Raw genomic sequence first — 21554 nt, 5'->3', positions numbered from 1 at the left:
AAAATAAATGACCTCATTATTTTTCTCATTCATGACCTCAGAACTTAAGCTTTCTTATGAATGAAGTCTTAGTCTGAATAGAAAAGTTAAACTTTTCAGCAAAGCAAGGTTGACATGACTTACATAAGTCAATCAATCTCTTGACCGTCATAAAGTGCTTTATATAACTTCATAACACTGAACTCAGAGTCTTTGTCAAATTTTCCTTGCGGAACCATTAAACCTTTATCTTCATCATAGAAACACTGAACAGAGTCAGGAAACATTTCATTAGCGGTTAAAGCAATAACATCTTGCTTCACGCCTTTCATTCTGCAGTGAAATGCAACTTCATTTAAATCATTCGTGAGTAAGTCTATGTAAGTCTTCTTTCCACAAAATATTGACTTGTATGCTAAACTTTGTTTATTTTGTGATTTCTGCAAAGTCGCTATGAAATTGACCAAGGTTTTTACCAATGAGAACTCTTCCATAACGTTTCTCAAACTCTTCAGCTAAACGAGGGATATCTTCATTGTAGAGATGCATACTGTCCGTATCGCTATAAAAGATGTCCATTCCTAAGTCCTCAGCAGTACAGAATACTTCACACATTATTCTCTTCGACATAGACAGAATGTTAACACCAAGTGGACAGAAGTTAAAGTGTCTGCAAATGCTTTTCGTTAGCTTGAAAATAGTTTTATCTGAACCATCCAAACCTTCGAACTTCACTATATGGTTGTAGTTTCTGATGGCATATCTTATAGCATCTTTGTCATCTACTATGGTTATTTTTGACTCAATAGGAGATAGAATAGTTTTGCCATAAATACTGTTCAGAAGAGCTTTATATTTTCTTGCAAAGGATTTCCTTCTTTCTTATACTTTAACCTTAACTCAAACAACTTCTTTACTTCATCTCTTATTCTAATATCTCTGTTCCATCGTAATAGTATCCTTGCAACACTTCACATTTGACACCTTGATATTTTATGAGGTCTTGTAATGTTATATGGTCAACATACATTAAACAGCAAGTGTTTGAACTTCTGGGAACGTTAAGTTCTGGATTTAGTTCAGGGTCACAAACTATTAAAGGAAAGTGTCTATGTATTCCAATCTCTGTTATCTTAATGAGAACAAAGAAGCCAGACATAAACTTTTCACCAATGGGTTCCTTTTGGTCGTCATCGAATAAATGTCTCATGAGATACTCTGTGCTTAACATTTCTTTCTTCATAACCTTTGGAATACCTTCTAAAGTATAAAGTCTTGCTATAGCTGATGGATATAATGAAACAGCGTCGAAATCAGCAATGAGTTTCTCTTTCGCTCTTTTGTTTCATGTTATCTGACCATACATCTTCCACCTTGAATACATCGTGAAATAAATTCTCTTGGTTTATTTGAGAGGTCATATAAATTTCCATTCGGGAAGTACACTCTGTTCTCAAATAATTTGTTAGCAATTGAACAAATACTAACGTAGTCATAAACGTTTAAATCAAATTCTTTCAATATGTCATTGCGGAACTTAACAAAACCTTCTCTTAAAATTCTTACATCTTGTTTGCAATAAAATGTGCTATACTTTTCTAAGTCGAAGTGGTTCTCATCTATTCTGCAACCTTTGATGGAATCTATGTTTTCATGAATGTATCTGCATCCCGGATAAACTTACATGCTTCAGAAATGACACCAGTTCTGTTGTCATTTGCTAACAAAACACTGCTGTAGTAGTTGTATGGAAATACTTCTTTCGGTCCTGTTTGTAAGTTAAACATAGCAGGAAATAGTTTAAGCTTCTTATTTATAACACTGTAAGAGTCTTTTATAATAATTGCCCTTCCTTTATATAAGCCAGTTATTTGCATTGTTCGTGAACCTTTAATGATGGGAGTTCCTTTCACTTCTGTCATGTGTCTTAAGATGAAGTTTATATCATAACTGAGGTTATGGAAATATATTAAACTCTTGTCAGGAAGTCGCTCCAAAAATTCTGTTGCACAGTTCTGACCCCAAATGCTTTCACTCACTGAACCATCTTCACTGTCGTAACATATGTTAAAAGCTTTATGAAAGCCATCGGTACTGCACTCAAAGTCAGCAAAGAAAACGTGCTCAGGAATGAACTTGCACTTATTTTTATTTACTTCTTTTGACTCGGCTTTCTTCTTCAGTTGTACACAATACTTTGGAGCATATGTCAAATCTTTAAATGGTGCAAGGTTCTGTTTATATAAGTCAGTAGTATATGTGAAAAGTTCTCCATAAGAAATAGGTTCGAAATATTTGCACTCCCACAATGTTTTCATAACATCCCATAACGGTGTTGTTCTATCATAACGAACTACATATTTATCTTCTCTCTTTGTATAAATCTTCATTTGTTTCTCAATGTTCATTCCACCACAAGCTTTGAGAATTTCTATATAGTTGCGAATGAAATATGTTGTCATTGGTAATCTTTCGTTTAGCATGTAGTGGTCTTCAACAAGAAGTAAGTCAATAGTTCTAACAGTTTCACATTCTTTTGGTATATATCTCTTTATTTCATTATGTCTTGAGTCATTGAAATAACCAATGGTAACATTAAATGCTATACCTGTTGCGTCAGAAATTTCTTGTACTTTACTTTGAGGAAAGTCTCTAACACGAATGACTTCTCTCATGTGGTCAATAGTCTCTCCATCTACTCCAGCCTGAATGCAAGCATAAACGAAACAATTGTCTTCTGTCATAAGTGTGCAGTTCTTTTGTTCAATTCATTGAAATTTGGTAGCGCTCAAGATTTATAGGTAATGTGCAAAGATACTTCCAGAACTGACCGCTTCTCTTCTTATAAAACTTCTTTTCACCATTATCTTTCCAAAAGCTTTCTATAAGTGCTGGGTTTCCTGTTTGCTTAAGAGCTTCCAAAATGGCTTTCTGGTCATTTGTCAGTGTGCTTTCATCTCTATATGGTCTCTTTTTTGGTTTGCCTTTCTTTACATCTGACATCGTTAAGCCTTCATATTCTGTTAAATCATACATCTTTATTTCGGTAAGATTCTTTATGTTTGTCAAGAAGAAGTCATAGTGCATTTCAACAATACCTGCAGCATTTGCTTCTATCTCTGATATAAAGTTCTCCTTCAAGAGCTGATGTAGTAATGTTCCAATATTATTGAGGTTTAACGTAGAACATTCATACTTTCCACCAAGTTTATAACATACCATCCATCTCTGTTGTGAGTTTATTTTAATTTTCTCTAAGAGTCTCATGAAAACCTTACCGAAATGTTTGTGTAAGTAGTCTCTGTTTGGTTCATCTAAAGCTTCGATGTTAAAGTCAATGAGTCTATTGCCTGACTTCACATTTCTCTTCCTATTCTCTTCATCTTTCTTTAACCATCTCTCACCTTCTTTTGGTTTGTCGTCAATGGAACGAATGACATCGTTAGCTTTGCGAACTTGTTCTATAGCACTTTTAAACATCTCTCTTCTCTGTTGTTTCAGTGTGTCGTCTCTTCTTCTTGTTTCACCAACGTTTGCATTTGTTATGTCAAACATTTCTCTTCTTACTTCAGGTACTGAACGTCTATGATATAAGTCAATAGCAACGTCATTTAAAGGAAATGCTATTGCATGGACTTCGTCCTCGCCGCGTTGCGGCTTTATGAACTCATGAATTCTATCATAACTTATTGCACCATTATAGTCATTGAGGATGTCAGCGAGTGCCTTTTTGTTTGTTGCGTAATGCTTTGCAACATCTATATTAGCTTCTGTAAGAAGTTGTTTTATTTCCGAGTGTTCTAACTTAGACAACTTCCGATACATCTTTAGTAGGAAATAAAAAAATATTTTTTGAAAAAATTAGATTAGATTTTTTAAGTTATTTTTCAAAATAATTTAATATTTTTATTTTAATGAAACACATGCAAGATTGCAAGTTCTTTCATACAATGCTCTCGCTACTGCCATCAAGAATGAGTTCAATAATGCTTCAAATGTTAATGTTATCTTTAACAAGAAGTTTGTGAAAGAATCTAAGTTTGGTCAGTATGTCAGACCATTAGCTATCGTCATTGACCGCAAACGTTATACTTCACAAGAGTTAGCAGTAGTTTTGAAACAAAATAGTTTCTTCGTGAATGTCAAAGATACTCATTATACTGTTATAAAGAACTCTAATATTGACTTCTTCAGTATTGTTTTAGATTTATCGCAGCAGAAAGAATATAAAAAGGTGAAACAAATGTGAAATATTATCCTTCATCTCTGAAGACAATAACGAACAAAGATGTTATACAGAAGCTCCTACCAAAGGTTGAAGAAGCTTCTATTGACATTGACGAAGGAAGTGAAATGGTTGAAGAAATTGACCCTGACGTCATTTAAGCAAAAATATATTTTTGGTGAAGAGGTGAGATCTCACCCGTTTTTTCACCTCTTTTTTCACCTCATTCTCTCTTCGTTAATGTTGTCGTGACTTCTTCGTTAATGTTGTCGTGACTTTATTCTTCCTCTTTGAAGTTATCGAAATATTCTGTTATTTTTTCCTTCAGTAATGTTAAGTCTTCTTTGAATGTAAGTATTGTGCAACCTTTGATGTCATAGTGTGTTTGAGGAAGAGTATTTTGACAATTTCCTTTATTTGCTCATTCGGTGTCATTGAAATCGGTAAGTTTTCACGATAGAACCAGTTTCTGTCAGATTTGCAAATCTTAGCAAGGTCATAAAAGCTTTTGTTGTTTCTTCTGACTAAATGCAACATAACCATATCTCTATCTTCTTCTTTCTCCAACTCTTCAGTATATATCATATACTTATAACTCTTTTCCTTTCCTTTTGGTACTGAACGCGGTATTCTTTTCTGTATGCTTTTGTCTTTGGATTCAATGACTTCATCTTTTGCTTGAAGTTTCTTTTCCATCTCTCCACGTTCTGCTTTATATAGTTCATCTAACATCATGAAAATATAACAAGCATAACGAGGTGAAGCCCACATTGCTACGGCGTTTACTAAAAGTCTATGAACATAATAACCTTTCAAACCAGGAGCCAAATTCTTGCGATTTTCATACGGAATCTCTTCTCTCGGTTTTCCGAGGGAAGCAATCATATGAGGAAATTCTTCTAAAAGTTCTTTTGTCTGTTGGTTTTCAAACCAATGATATGCTTGCTTTGTAGAACGAAGAGCATTCATTATACTTTGCATTTGGTACATGTCATCTTTGACTGAACGAATGAGACGTAACTGTTTGTTATACTGTATGTACTCGTATTCTTCATTAATGGCTTCATGGACTATAACTGTTGTTGTGTTCTCTGATGTTGTCATTACTGTCTTTACATACAAAATAAAAAAAAATAAATAAAAATAAAACTAACTTTATTTTCTGACTTTCACAAAAGACCAAAAATAAACGCTTTACATGTATTTTTCAGCAACTTCGTCAAATAATTTTATAGCTTTATCTATCTCATCTACTTCAAACGTTTCTTTACCTTTTATGGGAGCACCATACATTTTCTCAAACTTTTCAAGTAGTTCTGTTTCAGCAGCTCTCATATCATTAACAAACACAACCTTGACTCTATTGACTGTACTGTCATATCTTTGAGTTATATTATATATCCTTCCTATCTTATATCTTTTTGTGTTGAAGTCCTTCGGTTTCTGAACGATGTAAAGTAAGCCTTCACTGCAACGTTCCGTATCGAATGAACCATATGTTATGAAGTTATATCCAACAACTGGGTCCAACCATAACAAAACTATTGGTATAAGACTTTTGTCTATAAGATATGCTCTTGTTCCATGAAATGCTACTGATATCATAAGCTCAGGATTTCTTGTCAAAATTTTCTGAGTTGAAGCATTTCTAACCCAGTCGTTTGTTTTCTTTCCAGATGGAGATATAATGTCTGACAAAGAATATTTGTTGTATTTCTTTGAGTATCTTACGTTTAAATCACCTATTCTAACCACTTTGGTGTCATTGTCTATCTTTCTAACTGTTTCAAACTCAATGTTTGTCATTACTGTCTTTACATACAAAATAAAAAAATAAATAAAAATAAAATTAGCGTTATTTTTCTAACTAATGAAATTCATTATTTTTGTGCTGAATTCAATAAAAATAATTTTTAGGTGAAGAGGTGAGATCTCACCTTTTTTTCACCTAATTTTTCACCTCTTTTTTCACCTCTTTTTTCACAAGCGTTTTACATGAATTGTACGATGTATATTTGAAATCCTAAACAATTTCGTAGCTTCAATTTCTTCTTTTAGTACATCGAATGTTTTAATCATGCCGAAAGTCTCTTTATATTTCTTCTTGACGTCAGACAGAAGGAAATCTTCTGCAGTTGGATAGTTTTTGTTCAGAAATGTCAACATATCCATTTTATCTTTTGCTTCTTTCTTTAAGTCTGCATAGTCGTTTCGCATTTTTTCTATCTCTTTGACTGAGTAGTTATATTTTCTTATTGCTGCTTTACATTTTGAACATTGCGGATTCATTTTTGCGTTATACATTGAAATAAAACCAGCTAGAACAACTAAGGCGTCAATGGTTTTCTTTAACTCAAAAGCTGCTGGTTTTAACTGTTCATGCCATACCTTACCTCTTCTATCTTTATCTCTTATTTCCCAAACACATTTTGCAACTAATGAAACAAAGTTATCGTATGTCTTAAACTCCACCGATTTATATATGTCAGAAATATTTTTATAAACCATGTCGCAATCTTTGTCCATAACTTTATGGTTGCAATGATATCCTAGAAACTCATAATTTACTTTACGTATGAATTTCTTTATTTCTACTGAGTCAGTTGGTTTCACTTCTATTTCGTCGAATTCAGGAATAGTTAGTTTTTGCTGTTGGATTTCAGGCAATTTGGGTAAATGGTCAATAATGTCCTGCATTTCATAAAGATACTGTTCATTTGTTTCATCTTTCGCACTACAGTCTAAATTACTTGTTAAAAGTTCTTGCTTTATCTTCTGGATTTCTGTTTCAAAAGTATATGAAGAAGGAATAAAGCTTTTCATCTCTACCAACATTGACGTAGGATTCATGACTAGCGAGTTTGGTGCTGTAGTTGTTTGAATTGTTGTTGTGCCGATTGTTGAAATCATATCTTTTATACAAAATAAAAAAATAAATAAAAATAAAACTAACTTTATTTTTCTATCTTAAGGAAATTCATGAAAATTCACGCGAAAGCTAAAGCAATCTGAGCCGCTAAGCGGTGAGGGTGAAAAATTAGGTGAAAAAAAAGGTGAGATCTCACCTCTTCACCTAAAATATATTTTTGGTGTAAATTTATGTTAAAATAAATGGTACCATTAATAATACATGACTGTTCTCATTCATGTCTGATTTACATCTAATGAAAAAGTTTAGAAGAATTTTCTTATTCTTTCTGGCTTATTTTTGTCTTTCCAGTACTCCCGCTCTAATGGTCCCAGATGTGTTGGCTTTGACTCTCTCAAGTTCTTAGATGGTATAACATCTTCAACACCTCCTTCATATCTTACTTTATAAGTGTCATCGTTTATGTTATAGCCAAGTATTTCAATAACCACTCCTCGCTTTGCTTCGTCAATGGTTTCAGCAAGTTTGCCATTACTACTTTCGACTAATTTATGTCGAGGATAAAACGCAATAGAGTCGTCAGCAGCTTTTATAAGATATCCATTACCTTGCGTAGAGTCTACGATATAATAGTTTCTACTTAACCTTAAACGTTTCTTTGTCAACGGTTTGTCGTCAAGAACTACACGAACTTTTGTACCAGGAATGAGGGTAAATTGTGTTGAATTTCTGATATTTTGTGTTTGACTTCGTTTCTTTTGTATATACTTTTCTTCTTGTTGTTGTGTCATTGAATTTGGTGTATGTCCTGTTGTAGAATGTGTTGAGGAATTATATACTTCGATGAAATGTTTCATTGTTTCTTCGGTAAAGTCTCGCTCTTGGTTTAAATCTCTGAGCGTTCTTATGAAGCGGTTTATGATGCCGAGTATGTTATGGTTATGGTCTTCGGTAGTGTAGTGAGTTATGTTATGCTTAATGAGAAAATCTGTGATTTCATTGCTGAGGTATGCACTGTCTTGGTCTGATGTTAAAGTACTTGGGCTATGTTCTGCTACAAACTTTTGTAAAACTCTTAACACTTCACGAGTTCCTTTATTCCTCATTGGATATGCATATGCTTTACGAGTGTTAACATTAATGAAGATGAGGAATGGTTTATGTCCTCCTTTTCTGCTTTGAATGAGAGTGTCAAATTGGTATGCGTCAGGAGTGTTGGAGTAAATTGGTAAAAAGTAGTCGTAAGGGTTTATTTTTGTTTGATGTACAACATTTTTGTCAAAGAACCTTTTCACTTCAGTTCTGTTAGTAAATCCCCAACTCTTTGCAGCTTCATTGAACTTCTTAAATGACCTCTATGGATGTTGTTCGAATACTTCTTTCAAGCTCATTTATGTAAAGTTAAAGATTTTATTCTAGGCTCAAGCGCGTTCAATGAACTCTATACCATGCATAAACCGTCATAAATGGTGGCATATAATCTGCACCCGAGCCTGTTGGATTTGTTGTGAAAGTGTGTGAATGATTTCCTGCGGTTCCACAGAAAATACCTGCGCTTGAATCTACTGGGTCACTTGAAATATCATATCTATGCATTCCCTGTCTATCCGAACCTGCTGCAAGATTTGTATAACCTCTTTTTGTTATTGAATGTGAATGATTACCTGTTGTGTTTGTAGTTCCTGTATGAGTGTGCGGTGGAAGGTTTGCTTCTTTAATTTTCTTCGAACCTCCTGTTTGCTTTGAAGAGTTAGCACAGTATAAGAATTTGTCTACAATCTGCTGCCATGTACCAAAACCTAAAACACTTGCTGGATTTGTTGAGTTCATTGACGTATAAATAGAGCCTATAGGATATATGGTTTCAAGAATCTGAGTCTTCATTGTTTGAAGCTCTGTTTTATCTGCTTTCTTATCATATAAATCTTGAGCAGTGAATTTAACATTATTTTCATCACCCATGACATAAACATTTTTACAGCTAATTTTTTTCTTCGTTGTTATGTTTTCATTCGATGTTAAACCTTGTGGAAAGTTAGGAGGTTTACAATATAATGCATCCCCATCAGTTCCGTCAACCGTTCCTTCAATACTTTCTATAGCAACAGTTGAGAAGAAGTTATGTGTATGTTCTTTGTCTGCTTTCTTATCTAACATTGCTGGTAGTTCATGTGTTTCAAAGTTTCTGGCATGACCTTCAATGTTCATACATTTACTATTTAAGGAGTTTAGTGTATCTTTTACGCTTGTACTTGGATTCTCTAAAGGTGCACTTGAACCAAGGGTATAGTTCAATATTATGTCGTCTGCTCTAACAGTAGTGAAGGATTCATGTGTATGGTTCTTGTCAGCTTTACTATTTAATGTAGCTTGAAGTTCATTTATATCGGAGATGTTGTGTTTATGAGATTTCAAAACTTTGTTCATTGCGTCAAGTTCAACTTTGTCAGCTTTACTTTTAATAGCATCTTCAAACGTTATTTTTGCCTTAACTCTCAATGTAAATCTTGGTTCAACTAATACACCGTTAACATTGAAAGTAGAGGCATAAATTTCACGGTATAACCAAATGCTTCTGGTGCTTTAGCTACATCATACTGTACAGTACAGCTTATGTCATAACCTTTAGCACGAATGTATTTATATCTTCTTTCATTAACATTTTTTGTCTTCGCTTCATCACTTCGTGTTAAATATCCATGGTAGTCCGTTATAATCTGTTCGTCTGAAGTTATATAATGAACGTGGTTCTTGACTTTATCACTCAGAGCTAAAAGCTCATTTTTGTCTGCTTTTTCGGCTAATTTCTCATTAACATCATTCACTTCTAATTCAACTCTTCCGCCAGAACTCTTATTATCATTAATCTTTTTCATTAATTCGGTAATTACGTCATAAAGACTATATTCTGTTTTCGGTTTTGTAAATAATGAGTCAAAATTTCTTTTCATCATTACATCGCTGACATTAATGATATCACCAATTCCTTTTTCATTTATTCTCTTCATTAATTCTGCAATAATGACGAATATATAATCTGTTAATTTATTCTCTTCATCGATGGTTATAGAATGTTTTGAAATTGAATCATTAACTCCTCTAAATAAATCAATAACTTCAGGATACACGTTTTTAATGTCTCGAATAACCCGACCAGTATCCTGTTGTTCATGTTCTTCGTTCCCGTCGTTACGTGGTTTTATATCTCTAACCATCATCAACGCAGCCATAACCGGAGGGTTTGTTGCTATCTGTTCGAAAATCCGTCCGTTATGTACGGTATATTTAAATAATTTCTTTGTGCTTGTTAAAACATTTGAAACAAGTCTTTTAAAACCATCTACAAAATTTCCTGTTTCACCTAATGTTCTTGCAGCATTTACAAGCTCACCCATTCCCGCTTTTGACCCCAAAAACGTCCATATTGCATTTATTTCACTCTGTATAGTTGTCCATTCAGCGAAACTAACACCCGCATTCGCTAAGCTGAAAATGAAATTCAGTGGATCGAACTTAATTCCACCTTCTTTTTCAATTTCAACGAACTCACTAACATGAGATTTTAAGTATTCTTTCGTTAAAATTGTTTTCCCCGATGTTATGTCATTAACGAAACTATCACCGTCAAAAGTTAACGAATTCAATTTCGTCGTTGATGCTTTTATTTCATACACCGCTTTATCGATAGTTTTTGGCTCACCTTCTTTAGAAGCATATGAAACATTAATGAATGAATTATATGTATTCGTGAATGAATTAAAATCAATGATTTTCATTAATGACGCCTTTAATGATTCATTTACTGTTGAATCCCTTAAAGCAATTAATGAACTGTCATTTATGAAAGGTACACTGCAAACCGTCGAGTTTGGATCAAATGCTGTAGTTGGTGCAGGAATATTAATGATATAAGTCATTAAATCATTAAGTGACGTAAATAATGTTGTCGTTTTTGATTTAATTTCTTTAGCATCTGTTATATACGGTAATTTTATTTCTGTAGTTTCTGAATTAAAGATATTCGCTAAAATGTTTTGTAAACTGTTTTGAACAGCTGTGTAAACCGTTGAATCCGGAACTCTTACGATTTCACGTCCTTAATAAAGGCATTGCACATGGTGTAGTGCTTGGTCAAATCTTTGGGTTATGATTCAACATATATTCTAATGCTTCATAAACAGACCTATATACGGTTGTGTTATCTTTTTCAATAATTTCACCGTCCTTTATAAACGGCATAGTACATGGAGTTAAAATAGGGTCAAACTTTTCATAGTCCTTCCATGTTATGTATTTCTCAGTATTTCCATCAGTGATAACAATATATTTGTCAGTAAGTGTGAGAGAGTATTGACCAAAATATAAACGTTTAGCTCTGTCAGCTTCATACGCATATGCAGCTATACTCATATTTTAATGAGAATAAAATGTTGTTCTATTTGCAAAGTACAGACCCAAACGAATACGGGACAGTAAAGCTACAAACAAACTTAGGTCTACAGAATGAGGCGCTTGCATTCAGAATGGTTGACTTCAATACTATCGCTTCATTCGTTATAACAGATGAAACAGATTTCATGGAGATTGAAATAGATGGAAAGAAGCACGAAATAAGATTTCACAATAATGTAGAATATAAGATGGAAACATTAGCTGGAGTGTTAAATGCTCTCATAAATACTACAATAAACAAGGATAACGAAGAAAACTTAATGAATGTTAAACTTATTGCAGGAGTTTTGAAGTTCAGTTATGCGAAGGAGTTTAAGATACCAAGAATGAGTCATAGAGTACAACTTCTTTTGGGCACATACCATATGACATTTCCTTTGAAAAGTGTTGACAAAACGATTGAGATGAAATCTGTTCCATACGTATGTTATGGTAATTGTTTATACATTGAGTCTAAAATAGCTAATGTCACAGGCATTTCAGGAGTTAATAGTAAAGGTTCAGTAGAATATAAATCCTTCTGTTATGCAGTCAATTCAATGTTCATTCCAAACGTTCCTGTCATAGCAACTCATTTAGGTAAATGGGTTCGCATTAGTCCTCATAATTTGAAAGACATGCAATTCAGACTTGTTGACTTTCAAGGCGAGCCTGTAGAACTGAAGGCACCAGTGCGAATGACTGTTGAAGTTGACTTTTTAGAAAATATTAAATGCAACAGCTTACAAGAGAACTCAGAGCTAAAAATATAAAGTATGAATGTTATGTATTAGGTCATGAACTTTGGTTGTTGCTGTTTGATGAAACAAATGAGTTAGTTATGTCAGTCAAGAGAACAGAAAAATATTGTGTTAGTGAAAACTGCACCAAGTCAATAAGATTAGGTTTGCATTATGAAGATGAGTTCGATACTGTTGAAGAAGTTTTGGATAGATATTACAAATTGCTAACTTGAAATTTTTTGACTGACTGCTTTAATTTACTAAAACATATTTCAAACAAAGCTTATATTCTGTTGAAAGTTTTGTATATTCATTCGAATATTTATACTTAAACTCAACTCCTGTAGTTCCTGGTGTTTCAATGATGCGGATGTTACCTATTTCATGAATAGTGGAGTTTGACCACAGCATTCGATTTCAGGGTCGAGATAGTCAATGACACATTGTTTCCCTGTTATTCGTGATATAACATTTTCAAGGTCCTCCTTTGTTAGAATTATTTGGTTCTTGCTTATAAGATTTGTCAAAAGCTTCTTATCGTCTTTGAGTAAAATTGTTTGGTATAACTGAAGAAGGTAATGGTCTACGTTATCTGAAGGATTTGTTTGAACATTTGTGTAAGGATTGTCGTTGGCTTCTCTTGAAAGAATTTGGTCCAGTGGTGGATACTCTAACTTAACATCTGATGTAGCGTTAGCGTTTGAAGCTGAGTTTAAATTCACGGATTTCAGCTCTGGTTCTTTTTCTTTCAAACACTCTGAACTATAGTTCTTTATGACAATATTGTTTGTCGTTTGTGAGTCAACATTTGATGTTGGTTCAATTGGAACATTAACGGCACCAGCTAAGATGGATTTGCTTCTCATTTCATATAGAATAAAAACCTTTTATATGTATGAAATGAACAATACTCGACAAGGGTTTGAATGTAAAGCTAACGAATGAAAATATTGTTGAATTCACTGAGACAGGTGCTGTGTATAAAGATGTAGAACTACTGAACAAAAGAGCTAATGGAAGAAGCAGGAACATGAACAAAGGGTGGAAGCCTATAAAAATTTATGTCAATGATGGCTCAGGAGGTTCAAACATAAAGTATGCAGAAAGTTATAGAGTTTATGCTCTCAAAGGTGAAAAGCCTTCATTTAAGAACAGCTATTCTAACGCATATCCTCAAAAGCTAACGGATGGGGAAGTGGATGATATGAATGACAGCAAAAATATTAACAGAAATGGCGACAGAGATGCATGGAATTTGTTTACCATCAGTCAATTGAAGGTTAAACTTTAAAACAATGTTGGTCGTTCCCATGGAATATTTTTGACTTTAATGGTATTAGTCATGATATGAATCTCAAGGTATGAACGAGGAGAGATGAGAGACTTATATGCTTCCCAAATTTCTTCAAAAGGTAATGTTATACCTGACTGTTTCCAAATGAGTTCAATATCATAGCGTGAGAAACCTTGAAAGATAACGAAGTCAGTTATGAGACGTTTTATGTTTAAAGCTAAAAACCTCCATGTTTGCATAAGTATTGCTACAGTTAAGTGGTAATGTCTGACTTTAGTAATGATGTTAGCTAATGGTGAGTCTGGTTTTGACACTAAGCCTTTACCAGCGAAATCATCACAAACTAATAAAGTGTTTGATGGATATTTTTTGAAGGGGTATTTTGAAAGTTTTGATAGAATGTAGTTTGTCAGTCGTTTCATATCGTAAACTCCTGAGTATTGACGTAAGTGGTGTTTGTCAATAATTCTTTCCATCTCTTCTGAAGTCTTTTGCATTCCTGACTGTATAAATTCAACGATGGCATAATATTTCCTCTTACGTCGAATGTAACGTTGAAGAAATTCAATGAGTTCACTGTCTGGAACTTTAACGACAGAGGCTTGAACTTTTGACATAAATGTTTTCGCTGTTGAGTCCATAGAGTCTGAAGTTGCTGATATAATGATTTGGTCATAGTAAGAGTCGTTTCCTAAACGCTCTGTTATGAGTATATGACGAATGAGGTTGAATGTCTTTCCTGACCCCATCTTTCCACAATAGAAATAAACACCATTTGAACAGAACTCATAGTCCTTACTGAAAGGAAGAATGAGAGAAGAGTTAAGTTTGTCTGTAGTTTCATTCATGTCTTCATCTACGTCATGTATTAAATGCTTCATTTTATCTCCATTAAAAATGCAAGTCAGAAATATTCAGAACATAGCACCGAGTCTAACTGACAAGAGTATAAAGATATACTATGAACACGTTATGATGAAACCTACCAAAATTCAAGAAAGTCAGTATACTTATGAATATCCAAGACACTGGGTAGAGTATGTAGGAGGTGAGAAAGCTATTGAAATCAGACAGGTTCGAAGTATTCCAGCAGGAAGAACAATATTATTGAAGAACTTTAATGTTTTGAGATATAATGATGAAACAAAGAAGCAAGATAGTTTTCCTGTTGCTGTGTATGTGAACCTAGACACAGGAGATGACATGAAAGTTTTTAATACAAAGCTTCAAACGGTAGTGAGAGAACAACTGACTGCGGAAGGACACCCATTACCTTCAGAAGTTACCATAGCATATAATTTTGAAACAAACTCAATAGATTTTAAAGTCATCTCTGCAAAGAAGTCAGGTTTTACATTTAATGAAGCAGATGTATATTCGAATGAAAACTTCAAAGCTATTACGTGGTTAGATAATGACGATTGCTTTAAGAAAATATTTAAATTCAGTGACTCAAAGATGTCAATAGATGACCTTCGTGGAATGTTACCATCGACGTTTACAGTAGAAGGTTCAGCAGGATTGCTTACAAGATTGTCAATTGGTGGTATTTGGTCTCGTGAGAACATTGTTATAAAATCCAGTATAAGTGAATTTGCTGAAGAATCTATATTATGTCTTTCAAACTATATGTATTCGCCGCCGAAGCATTATAGTATAACAAACTTTGTCAGTAAGTTTAACATAAGACTTGTCGAACCTTCTTCAATGAAAGATGTTGTGCTACCCAAAGACGGAAAGGATGGACTCATTATTGAAATGATTTTAATTGCATATTAAATGAGCTTGTTCTTGAAGGTCATTCATGATGAAATAACTGTTGTAGAAGATGTTAGCAATTGTTCGGACATTTTGAAGCGTATAGATGATATAAGAAAGAAGTTAGATAGACCGCAAAGCGGTGAGGGCGAGGTCCGTGAGAACGCTTATGTTTCATTGACTTTCTCCAGTAACGAGAACTTTTATGAGATAATATTGAAGAGAGATGATTTTAATATGGTGTAAATGGTAGCTTGGGCAGCTTTAGGCGCAATGGGAACAAAAGCATTAGCATTTGGAGCAAAAGCACTTGGAGCTTATGACGCAGTAAATAAAATGAGTGGAGGAAGGGTTTCGAAGACATTAGATGCAAATAAAGGGAAGATTGGAGGCTGGGTTGCAAAGAAGTTAAGATTAAATAAAATAGGGCTCATAAATAAAGCATCCAATTTGGTTGCGACTGAGTCAGAAAATGCTTTAGGAAAGGACGATGAGTTTGCAAAACACGCAAAAGACTTTAATGACCAGATGAAAGGTGAAACAATGCATTTGAATAGATTCGATGGAACTAAAGAAAATGTTTCTTCTCCACCAGTAGTTCTTCCGTATGGTCCCTATGGAATGTATGGAAACCCTTACGAAAGACCATTTGACCCATTGACTGGTGGAAGTAACTGGTATCATTACGGACGAAGAAGAAAGACAGTCAAGTTGGAGACAGACGTAAAGAAAGCAACTAAAAAGAAACCAAGGAAGAGAGTTATAAAGCAATGAATTCAACAGGGTGAAAAAACAGGTGAAAAAAGAGGTGAGATCTCACCACTTCACCTAAATTTATTTTTGTGCTATGTTTTCATACGTGTGAGGGTGGTGATATCATTAATTTTTAAGTTTATTTTTTTTTATTTTTTATTTTATTTTTATATAAATGACGAAAACTATTGAGATAACAAACTACAACGGTCATGAGTTCAAGAATTTGTTCTTCGTTCCTCGTGAAAATACATTCTATCAGATACGAGGGAGAAAGGGTAAAGTTAGTTTGAGCGTTTATGAAGGAATGAAGAATGGAAAGTTTATACAAGCATACGATACAAACGGTAAACGTGTTTCATTAGCTTTGTCAAAACTTACTAACATTTATTTTGACAGTGACTTTGACCTATATGAAGAAGAAAGTGAGTCAGAAGATTATGAGCTGTTATGTGAAGCACAGCAATGGGAGGAGTTGCAATACTTTTGTAAGTGAGAACGTTTATTTTTTACATTAGGGAGGTGAAGTGGTTGGCGACTTTGTAAATATTTAAGGTTAAGTTAGTGTTGTTGTTTGTGTTGTAAAATATACGTTAGCGGTTTTGTAAAGTGTCAAATTCACAAGTATTGGGAAAGGTGGAACGCAGTGCCGCCGTACCCATGACTTGTATACTAACTTCTTTTCGTTTTCACTTATTTGCTTCTGTATGTCTATGTTTGACTTTTTGACATCTGCTATTTGATTTTTGAGTGAACTCAAATTCATTTGACTTTGAGGGTTATAGGCTGTTCCGTCTGCAGCTCCACCATAGCCTGCCATTTTCGCTAAAAGTGCCGCTCTTAAACCTCCACTCTGTGCACCAATAACTCGGTTTAAAAGCATAGGGTTGCTTGACATTTGTTGCAACATAGTGGGGTCATTCATCATTTGTTGTTGCAACTGTTGTTGTGGTGTTAGTTTTACTATTGGATGTTTCAATGCTCTCTTCCTCTTACGTATATTCTTACGTAGCTTACGTGGCATTTTAAGTGAAGTTAAAAAGCGGCTTTTGACAGATGTTTATATGACACTTTTTGTTCAGCACAAAAAACTACTCGGTCAAAGTGTTGTCAGTTTTGTAAAAGAACCGTCCTATCTCATTCTATAAGGGGGAAAAGGCTTCTCAAAGTATACTTCCTTGGAACGCCTGCAACTTTTCCTGTAGCGACGATAGACCCTTACTTGTCCGGACAAAGTTATACTATTTTGAGTGCTCTACAAAAAAGTCACCGGCTGGTCGGCTGGGGTTCGGTCCTCCTCTTGGGTCTTGGGAAAAATTTCTTATGGGCTAGAGGGCGCAACGCGCCTGGAAGCCCCACTACCTTTTTTTTAATACAGCTTATAGTTAACTATTCATGTGATATCCCAACATTGATTATTATTTGGATTTTATCATCAAATCAATTTGAAGAAGATGAAGCACAGTCTTCAATATTTACATATAGTATCTTAACAGAACAATAGAATGTATCTAATCAAATCTATACTGACTACTTTTTTACCTAAATTATTAAATAGCAAAGTTTTTAATGATTTGGTGGAAAATATAAATGTAGTGTAACAAAAGCATCTCGCTAGATTTTCATATTCTTAAATGAATTCATGCTTTTCTCATGCAACGAAACTGATATTTGTGAAATTGCTGAAAAAATTGTTTTTTTGAAAGACAAAACTTTGCATATCTATTATAAATGCGAATGTAAGGCTATTCACAGCATTTTATAAACTTATAAAGCTTTTCTGTTCTCTATTTTACTACATCATGTACATTTTTACCGAAATTATATTACATTTTTTCCCAAAAACATTGCAGAAGATTCCAATCAAATCAATATCAGCAAAAAAGAATAATATCATTTAAAAATAAAGTTTTTACATGGATATGAAAACCGAACAAAAAAGAAGACGCGTTATACTAAAAGAAGAATATGAAATAACTCTACATGATTTGTATAAATCAGTATATGCTGTAATATTATCAATGTTGAAATTAGTGTTAAGAAATACTGTTTTACCAAAGCGTTTGATTGAGTGTCCATTAGGAATTAATATTGATTCAAGTGTTGTAGCATTTTGAAAAGACCTTTCCTCAATTATATTAATAGTGCTTTGGAAAACAATAGATTCAATTGTTTCATGATAAAAAAATGCATGAAACTGGACTTTTTTGAGAGATCTAGGGGCTACATAAACCTTCAAACCATTTTTCCGCGGTACATGAATAAGAGTATCAATATTTTTATTGTAAAGGATATAATCAACTGATGCATAACTAGGATTTAAAGGATTTACTACAATTTTCTCTAATTTGTGTGCATAATTGAAAGGATTCCCTGTTGATATTTGAATTGTTGAGGCAGGAATATCAATTTCACGAACAGGAATATTATAAAAAGCGTCATCATCGATTTGTATAAGTGTGTCTGGTAATTTTATTTGTGTAATACTTGAATATGATAAAGAATATAAAAGTAAACGCTCACATGAGGAATCAATGATGAGAGACGAGTATTTAGCATCAATACTATTGTTGTAGGAAAGTGAGCCGCTTGGACAATGGACATATGCCTCTATTAGAAAACTTTTTTTAGTTTTGAATACTTTTTTGAGAGTGAATTGAATTTTAATGCAAATAGAATACAAAACTCAACCATTTTATAAATCTTAAGAATATATTTGTCGACCAAATAATTCCTATCGTTATTATATGAACGAAGTTTTTCCACAATAAGCACAGGCAATGATCCTAACTCATCTTTATCAGCTCCAAATTGATCTGAAAGATCATCAACGTAAGGATTTCCACCAATTGTTCCGATCAATTCAATCTTTTCGAATTAATTAACAATTTAGAAAATATTATCCATGATATTAGCTCTGCAAAGAAATTTTAAAAAGTTTTAAATGCATTTCATGCTATGATGGAAATAAAATTTCAATAAAATTTCTGTTGCAACAATTTTGTCAAATTTCCAAAAAAAGATGGTAAGTTATTTCATACGGGAAATGCCACGAGTTTATTGTCAATTTCAAGCATTCCGGGTTTGTAATCATCCATGTTCTTATATTTTTACTGCGTTCCAATTACTTATTCAAATTCCATATTTTTATTTTGCTTTTTCGTTAATCAGAAGACTTAAATTTCAACTCAGAAATCGCTTTATGCCTGGTATATGCTATGTGCTCACATATGCTGTTCACAACTTCAGTTCTTGGATATATTATTATGTTTTATGTTATTTTTATCGTGAAAAGGATAAGAATTTTTGTTTTAGATTAAGCAGAGTGTGGGATGATTTTACAATGCTAGCAGATGTTATGTTCATGGAACAAATTGCAATTGTATTAATTTGCTTTAATATCAAAATTGGAAAATATTTGAAGTACTTTAACTATTTTCTTTATGTTTTAATGATATTTAGGATTGTATGCAAATTCTTTTTTACCTTATACTCCAAAGTTGATCCATATACAATTCCATTCATTAATGAAGTTGTTTACAACAAAACATATATAGTCTATTCAACAATCTATAACACAATATATATTATAATGCTGATTCTTATGAATATATGCTTTGTATTATCAAGTATCAAAGATTACATTCCGAAAAAATATCATTTAAGAATTAACATCGCATTATTCATGGAAATTCTTGGTAGTGTCGGTTTAGAAATAGCGCAACGCGTGAGATATAGTGTTTTGGTTATGAAATATGAATTTATAGACATAGTGAAATTTAACTACATCAGAGTTTTCATTCATTTATACGTAATGTACTGTATGAATCTTCCATATTTGATTATAATTTGGACCCTATCATCAACTGAATATGTTGAGGATCAAGAGGCCACCGATGTTCTTTTTAAGGAAATTGCAGCTTTAGATTAGAATTTTATTCTATATTTATCGTTTAGTATGTTGCTTGATTGTATTTAAACTTTCATTTTTTAGAAGAATACCATTTCCAATATTTTTTTAAAGCTTGTATAAAGCGGGTGCAACCTGAGAATAATATTTTCTTACTCCAGGAGATATAATTCGAGAAAATGTCACTTCAGAAATAAGAGAAACACATTATCCAATTCGAACCAAAAATATGTAATCATAATTATATTCTGAATTAGATTTAACACCTTGATTTTTTTCATTCTATATTTCATCGCGATTATATCCACTGTTCAATAATTCTGAAGAAAAATCATGGATAATTGATCTTTCAATGCAATGCATAGTATGCCGGACTATTATGGAATTGATACAACATGAAATTAAAGAATCATTGTTATTAATTTCATTATTAGTTTGCAAATATTTGATATTTATTAAACATAGATGTAAAGAGTTTTAAATTTATTTTGCGGAATGATATGATAGCGATAAAATTTCCGTTGCAACGATTATGTCAAATTTGACATAAAAAAATTATGGAAAACAAGGTTAGTAAATTCATTCTATATATGCCACAGTCCTACTGTCAATTACATGCATATAGCGTTTGCAATCATCCGTGTTCTTATATTTTCATTGTTGTCCAATTAATTTTACAACTTCCATTTTTTTATTATGCTTTTTCGTTGATCAGAAGACTTAAATTTCAACTAAGAAATCGCTTTATGCCTGATATATGTTATGTGCTCACATATGCTGTTCACAACTTCAGTTCTTGGATATATTATTATGTTTTATGTTATTTTTATCATGAATGGGATATAGATTTTTTCTTTAGATTAAGCAGAGTGTGGGATGATTTTACAATGCTAGCAGATGTTATGTTTATTGAGCAAATTGCAATTGTTTTAATTTGTTTTAATATCAAAATTGGAAAATATTTGAAGTATTTTAACTATTTTTTGTATGTTTTAATGATATTTAGGATTATATGCAAATTCTTCTTTGTCTTTTACACTAAAGTTGATCCATACACAATTCCATTCATTAATGAGATTGTTTACAACAAAAACTATGAAGTCTATTCAATAATCTATGGAACATTGAATCTGTTATTACTTAGTCTTTTGAATATATGCTTTGTCATATCAAAAATCAAAGATTTCATACCCCAAAAATATCATTTAAGAATTTACATTGCGTTATTCATGCAGATTCTTGGTAATATTGGTGCTGAAATAGCACAGCGCACAAGATATAGTCTTGCTGTTACAAAATTAGAATTTTATGACTTAAATAAATTTAATTACATCAGAGTTTTCATTAATTTATACATTATGTACTGCATGAGCATACCATACTTAGTAATAATGTGGACGCTGTCATCAACTGAGTATGTTGAAGAATCAGAAACTGCAGATGTGCTTTTTAGCGGAATTGCAACTCGGGATTAGAATTTTATTCTATATTTATCTTTAGTATTTTTTATTGTTGTATTTAAACTCCAATATTTAAGATAGAAAACAATTATATCAAAATAATCTTTGAGATAAAGCATATTATGATATATA

The 21554-nt window shown here is 32.9% G+C and overlaps 8 protein-coding genes and 3 pseudogenes across 11 annotated transcripts, besides 1 other annotated feature; 2 read left to right on the top strand and 9 right to left on the bottom strand.

Annotated features, from left to right (window-relative positions):
• Positions 1-16710: part of a mobile genetic element that runs on past the window's edge.
• Positions 38-1856, bottom strand: TVAGG3_0887000 (annotated as a pseudogene). The gene has a single exon. A coding segment is annotated over exon 1 (1819 nt).
• On the bottom strand, positions 2396-3246 carry TVAGG3_0886990 (annotated as a pseudogene). The gene has a single exon. A coding segment is annotated over exon 1 (851 nt).
• Positions 4571-5308, bottom strand: TVAGG3_0886980 (KilA, N-terminal/APSES-type HTH, DNA-binding family; the record flags this gene model as incomplete). Its single annotated transcript, XM_051250701.1, has 1 exon — positions 4571-5308. A coding segment is annotated over one exon (738 nt), but the record flags the coding sequence as incomplete, so codon positions are not given.
• Positions 5399-6010, bottom strand: TVAGG3_0886970 (organellar and viral DNA polymerase type B; the record flags this gene model as incomplete). The annotated part of the gene is made up of 1 exon (XM_051250700.1): positions 5399-6010. One exon carries the CDS (start codon positions 6008-6010, stop codon positions 5399-5401), a length of 612 nt encoding a protein of 203 aa, XP_051086175.1.
• Positions 6481-7114, bottom strand: TVAGG3_0886960 (organellar and viral DNA polymerase type B; the record flags this gene model as incomplete). The annotated part of the gene is made up of 1 exon (XM_051250699.1): positions 6481-7114. A coding segment is annotated over one exon (634 nt), but the record flags the coding sequence as incomplete, so codon positions are not given.
• Positions 7379-7930, bottom strand: TVAGG3_0886950 (integrase core domain containing protein family; the record flags this gene model as incomplete). The annotated part of the gene is made up of 1 exon (XM_051250698.1): positions 7379-7930. The coding sequence occupies one exon, from the start codon at positions 7928-7930 to the stop codon at positions 7379-7381; it is 552 nt and encodes a 183-aa protein (XP_051086173.1).
• Positions 8505-9281, bottom strand: TVAGG3_0886940 (phage tail repeat-like family; the record flags this gene model as incomplete). Its single annotated transcript, XM_051250697.1, has 1 exon — positions 8505-9281. The coding sequence occupies one exon, from the start codon at positions 9279-9281 to the stop codon at positions 8505-8507; it is 777 nt and encodes a 258-aa protein (XP_051086172.1).
• Positions 11501-12277, top strand: TVAGG3_0886930 (uncharacterized protein; the record flags this gene model as incomplete). Its single annotated transcript, XM_051250696.1, has 1 exon — positions 11501-12277. The coding sequence occupies one exon, from the start codon at positions 11501-11503 to the stop codon at positions 12275-12277; it is 777 nt and encodes a 258-aa protein (XP_051086171.1).
• Positions 12500-13113, bottom strand: TVAGG3_0886920 (annotated as a pseudogene). Its single transcript has one exon. A coding segment is annotated over exon 1 (614 nt).
• On the bottom strand, positions 13535-14389 carry TVAGG3_0886910 (protein of unknown function, DUF4106 family; the record flags this gene model as incomplete). The annotated part of the gene is made up of 1 exon (XM_051250695.1): positions 13535-14389. One exon carries the CDS (start codon positions 14387-14389, stop codon positions 13535-13537), a length of 855 nt encoding a protein of 284 aa, XP_051086170.1.
• On the top strand, positions 14745-15320 carry TVAGG3_0886900 (uncharacterized protein; the record flags this gene model as incomplete). The annotated part of the gene is made up of 1 exon (XM_051250694.1): positions 14745-15320. One exon carries the CDS (start codon positions 14745-14747, stop codon positions 15318-15320), a length of 576 nt encoding a protein of 191 aa, XP_051086169.1.
• Positions 16711-21554: the final 4844 nt, after the last annotated feature.

The sequence above is a fragment of the Trichomonas vaginalis genome, chromosome VI (genome assembly GCF_026262505.1).
Source record: "Trichomonas vaginalis G3 chromosome VI, whole genome shotgun sequence".
Taxonomy (NCBI): domain Eukaryota; phylum Parabasalia; order Trichomonadida; family Trichomonadidae; genus Trichomonas; species Trichomonas vaginalis.
This window is presented reverse-complemented; position numbering and strand designations above follow the sequence as displayed.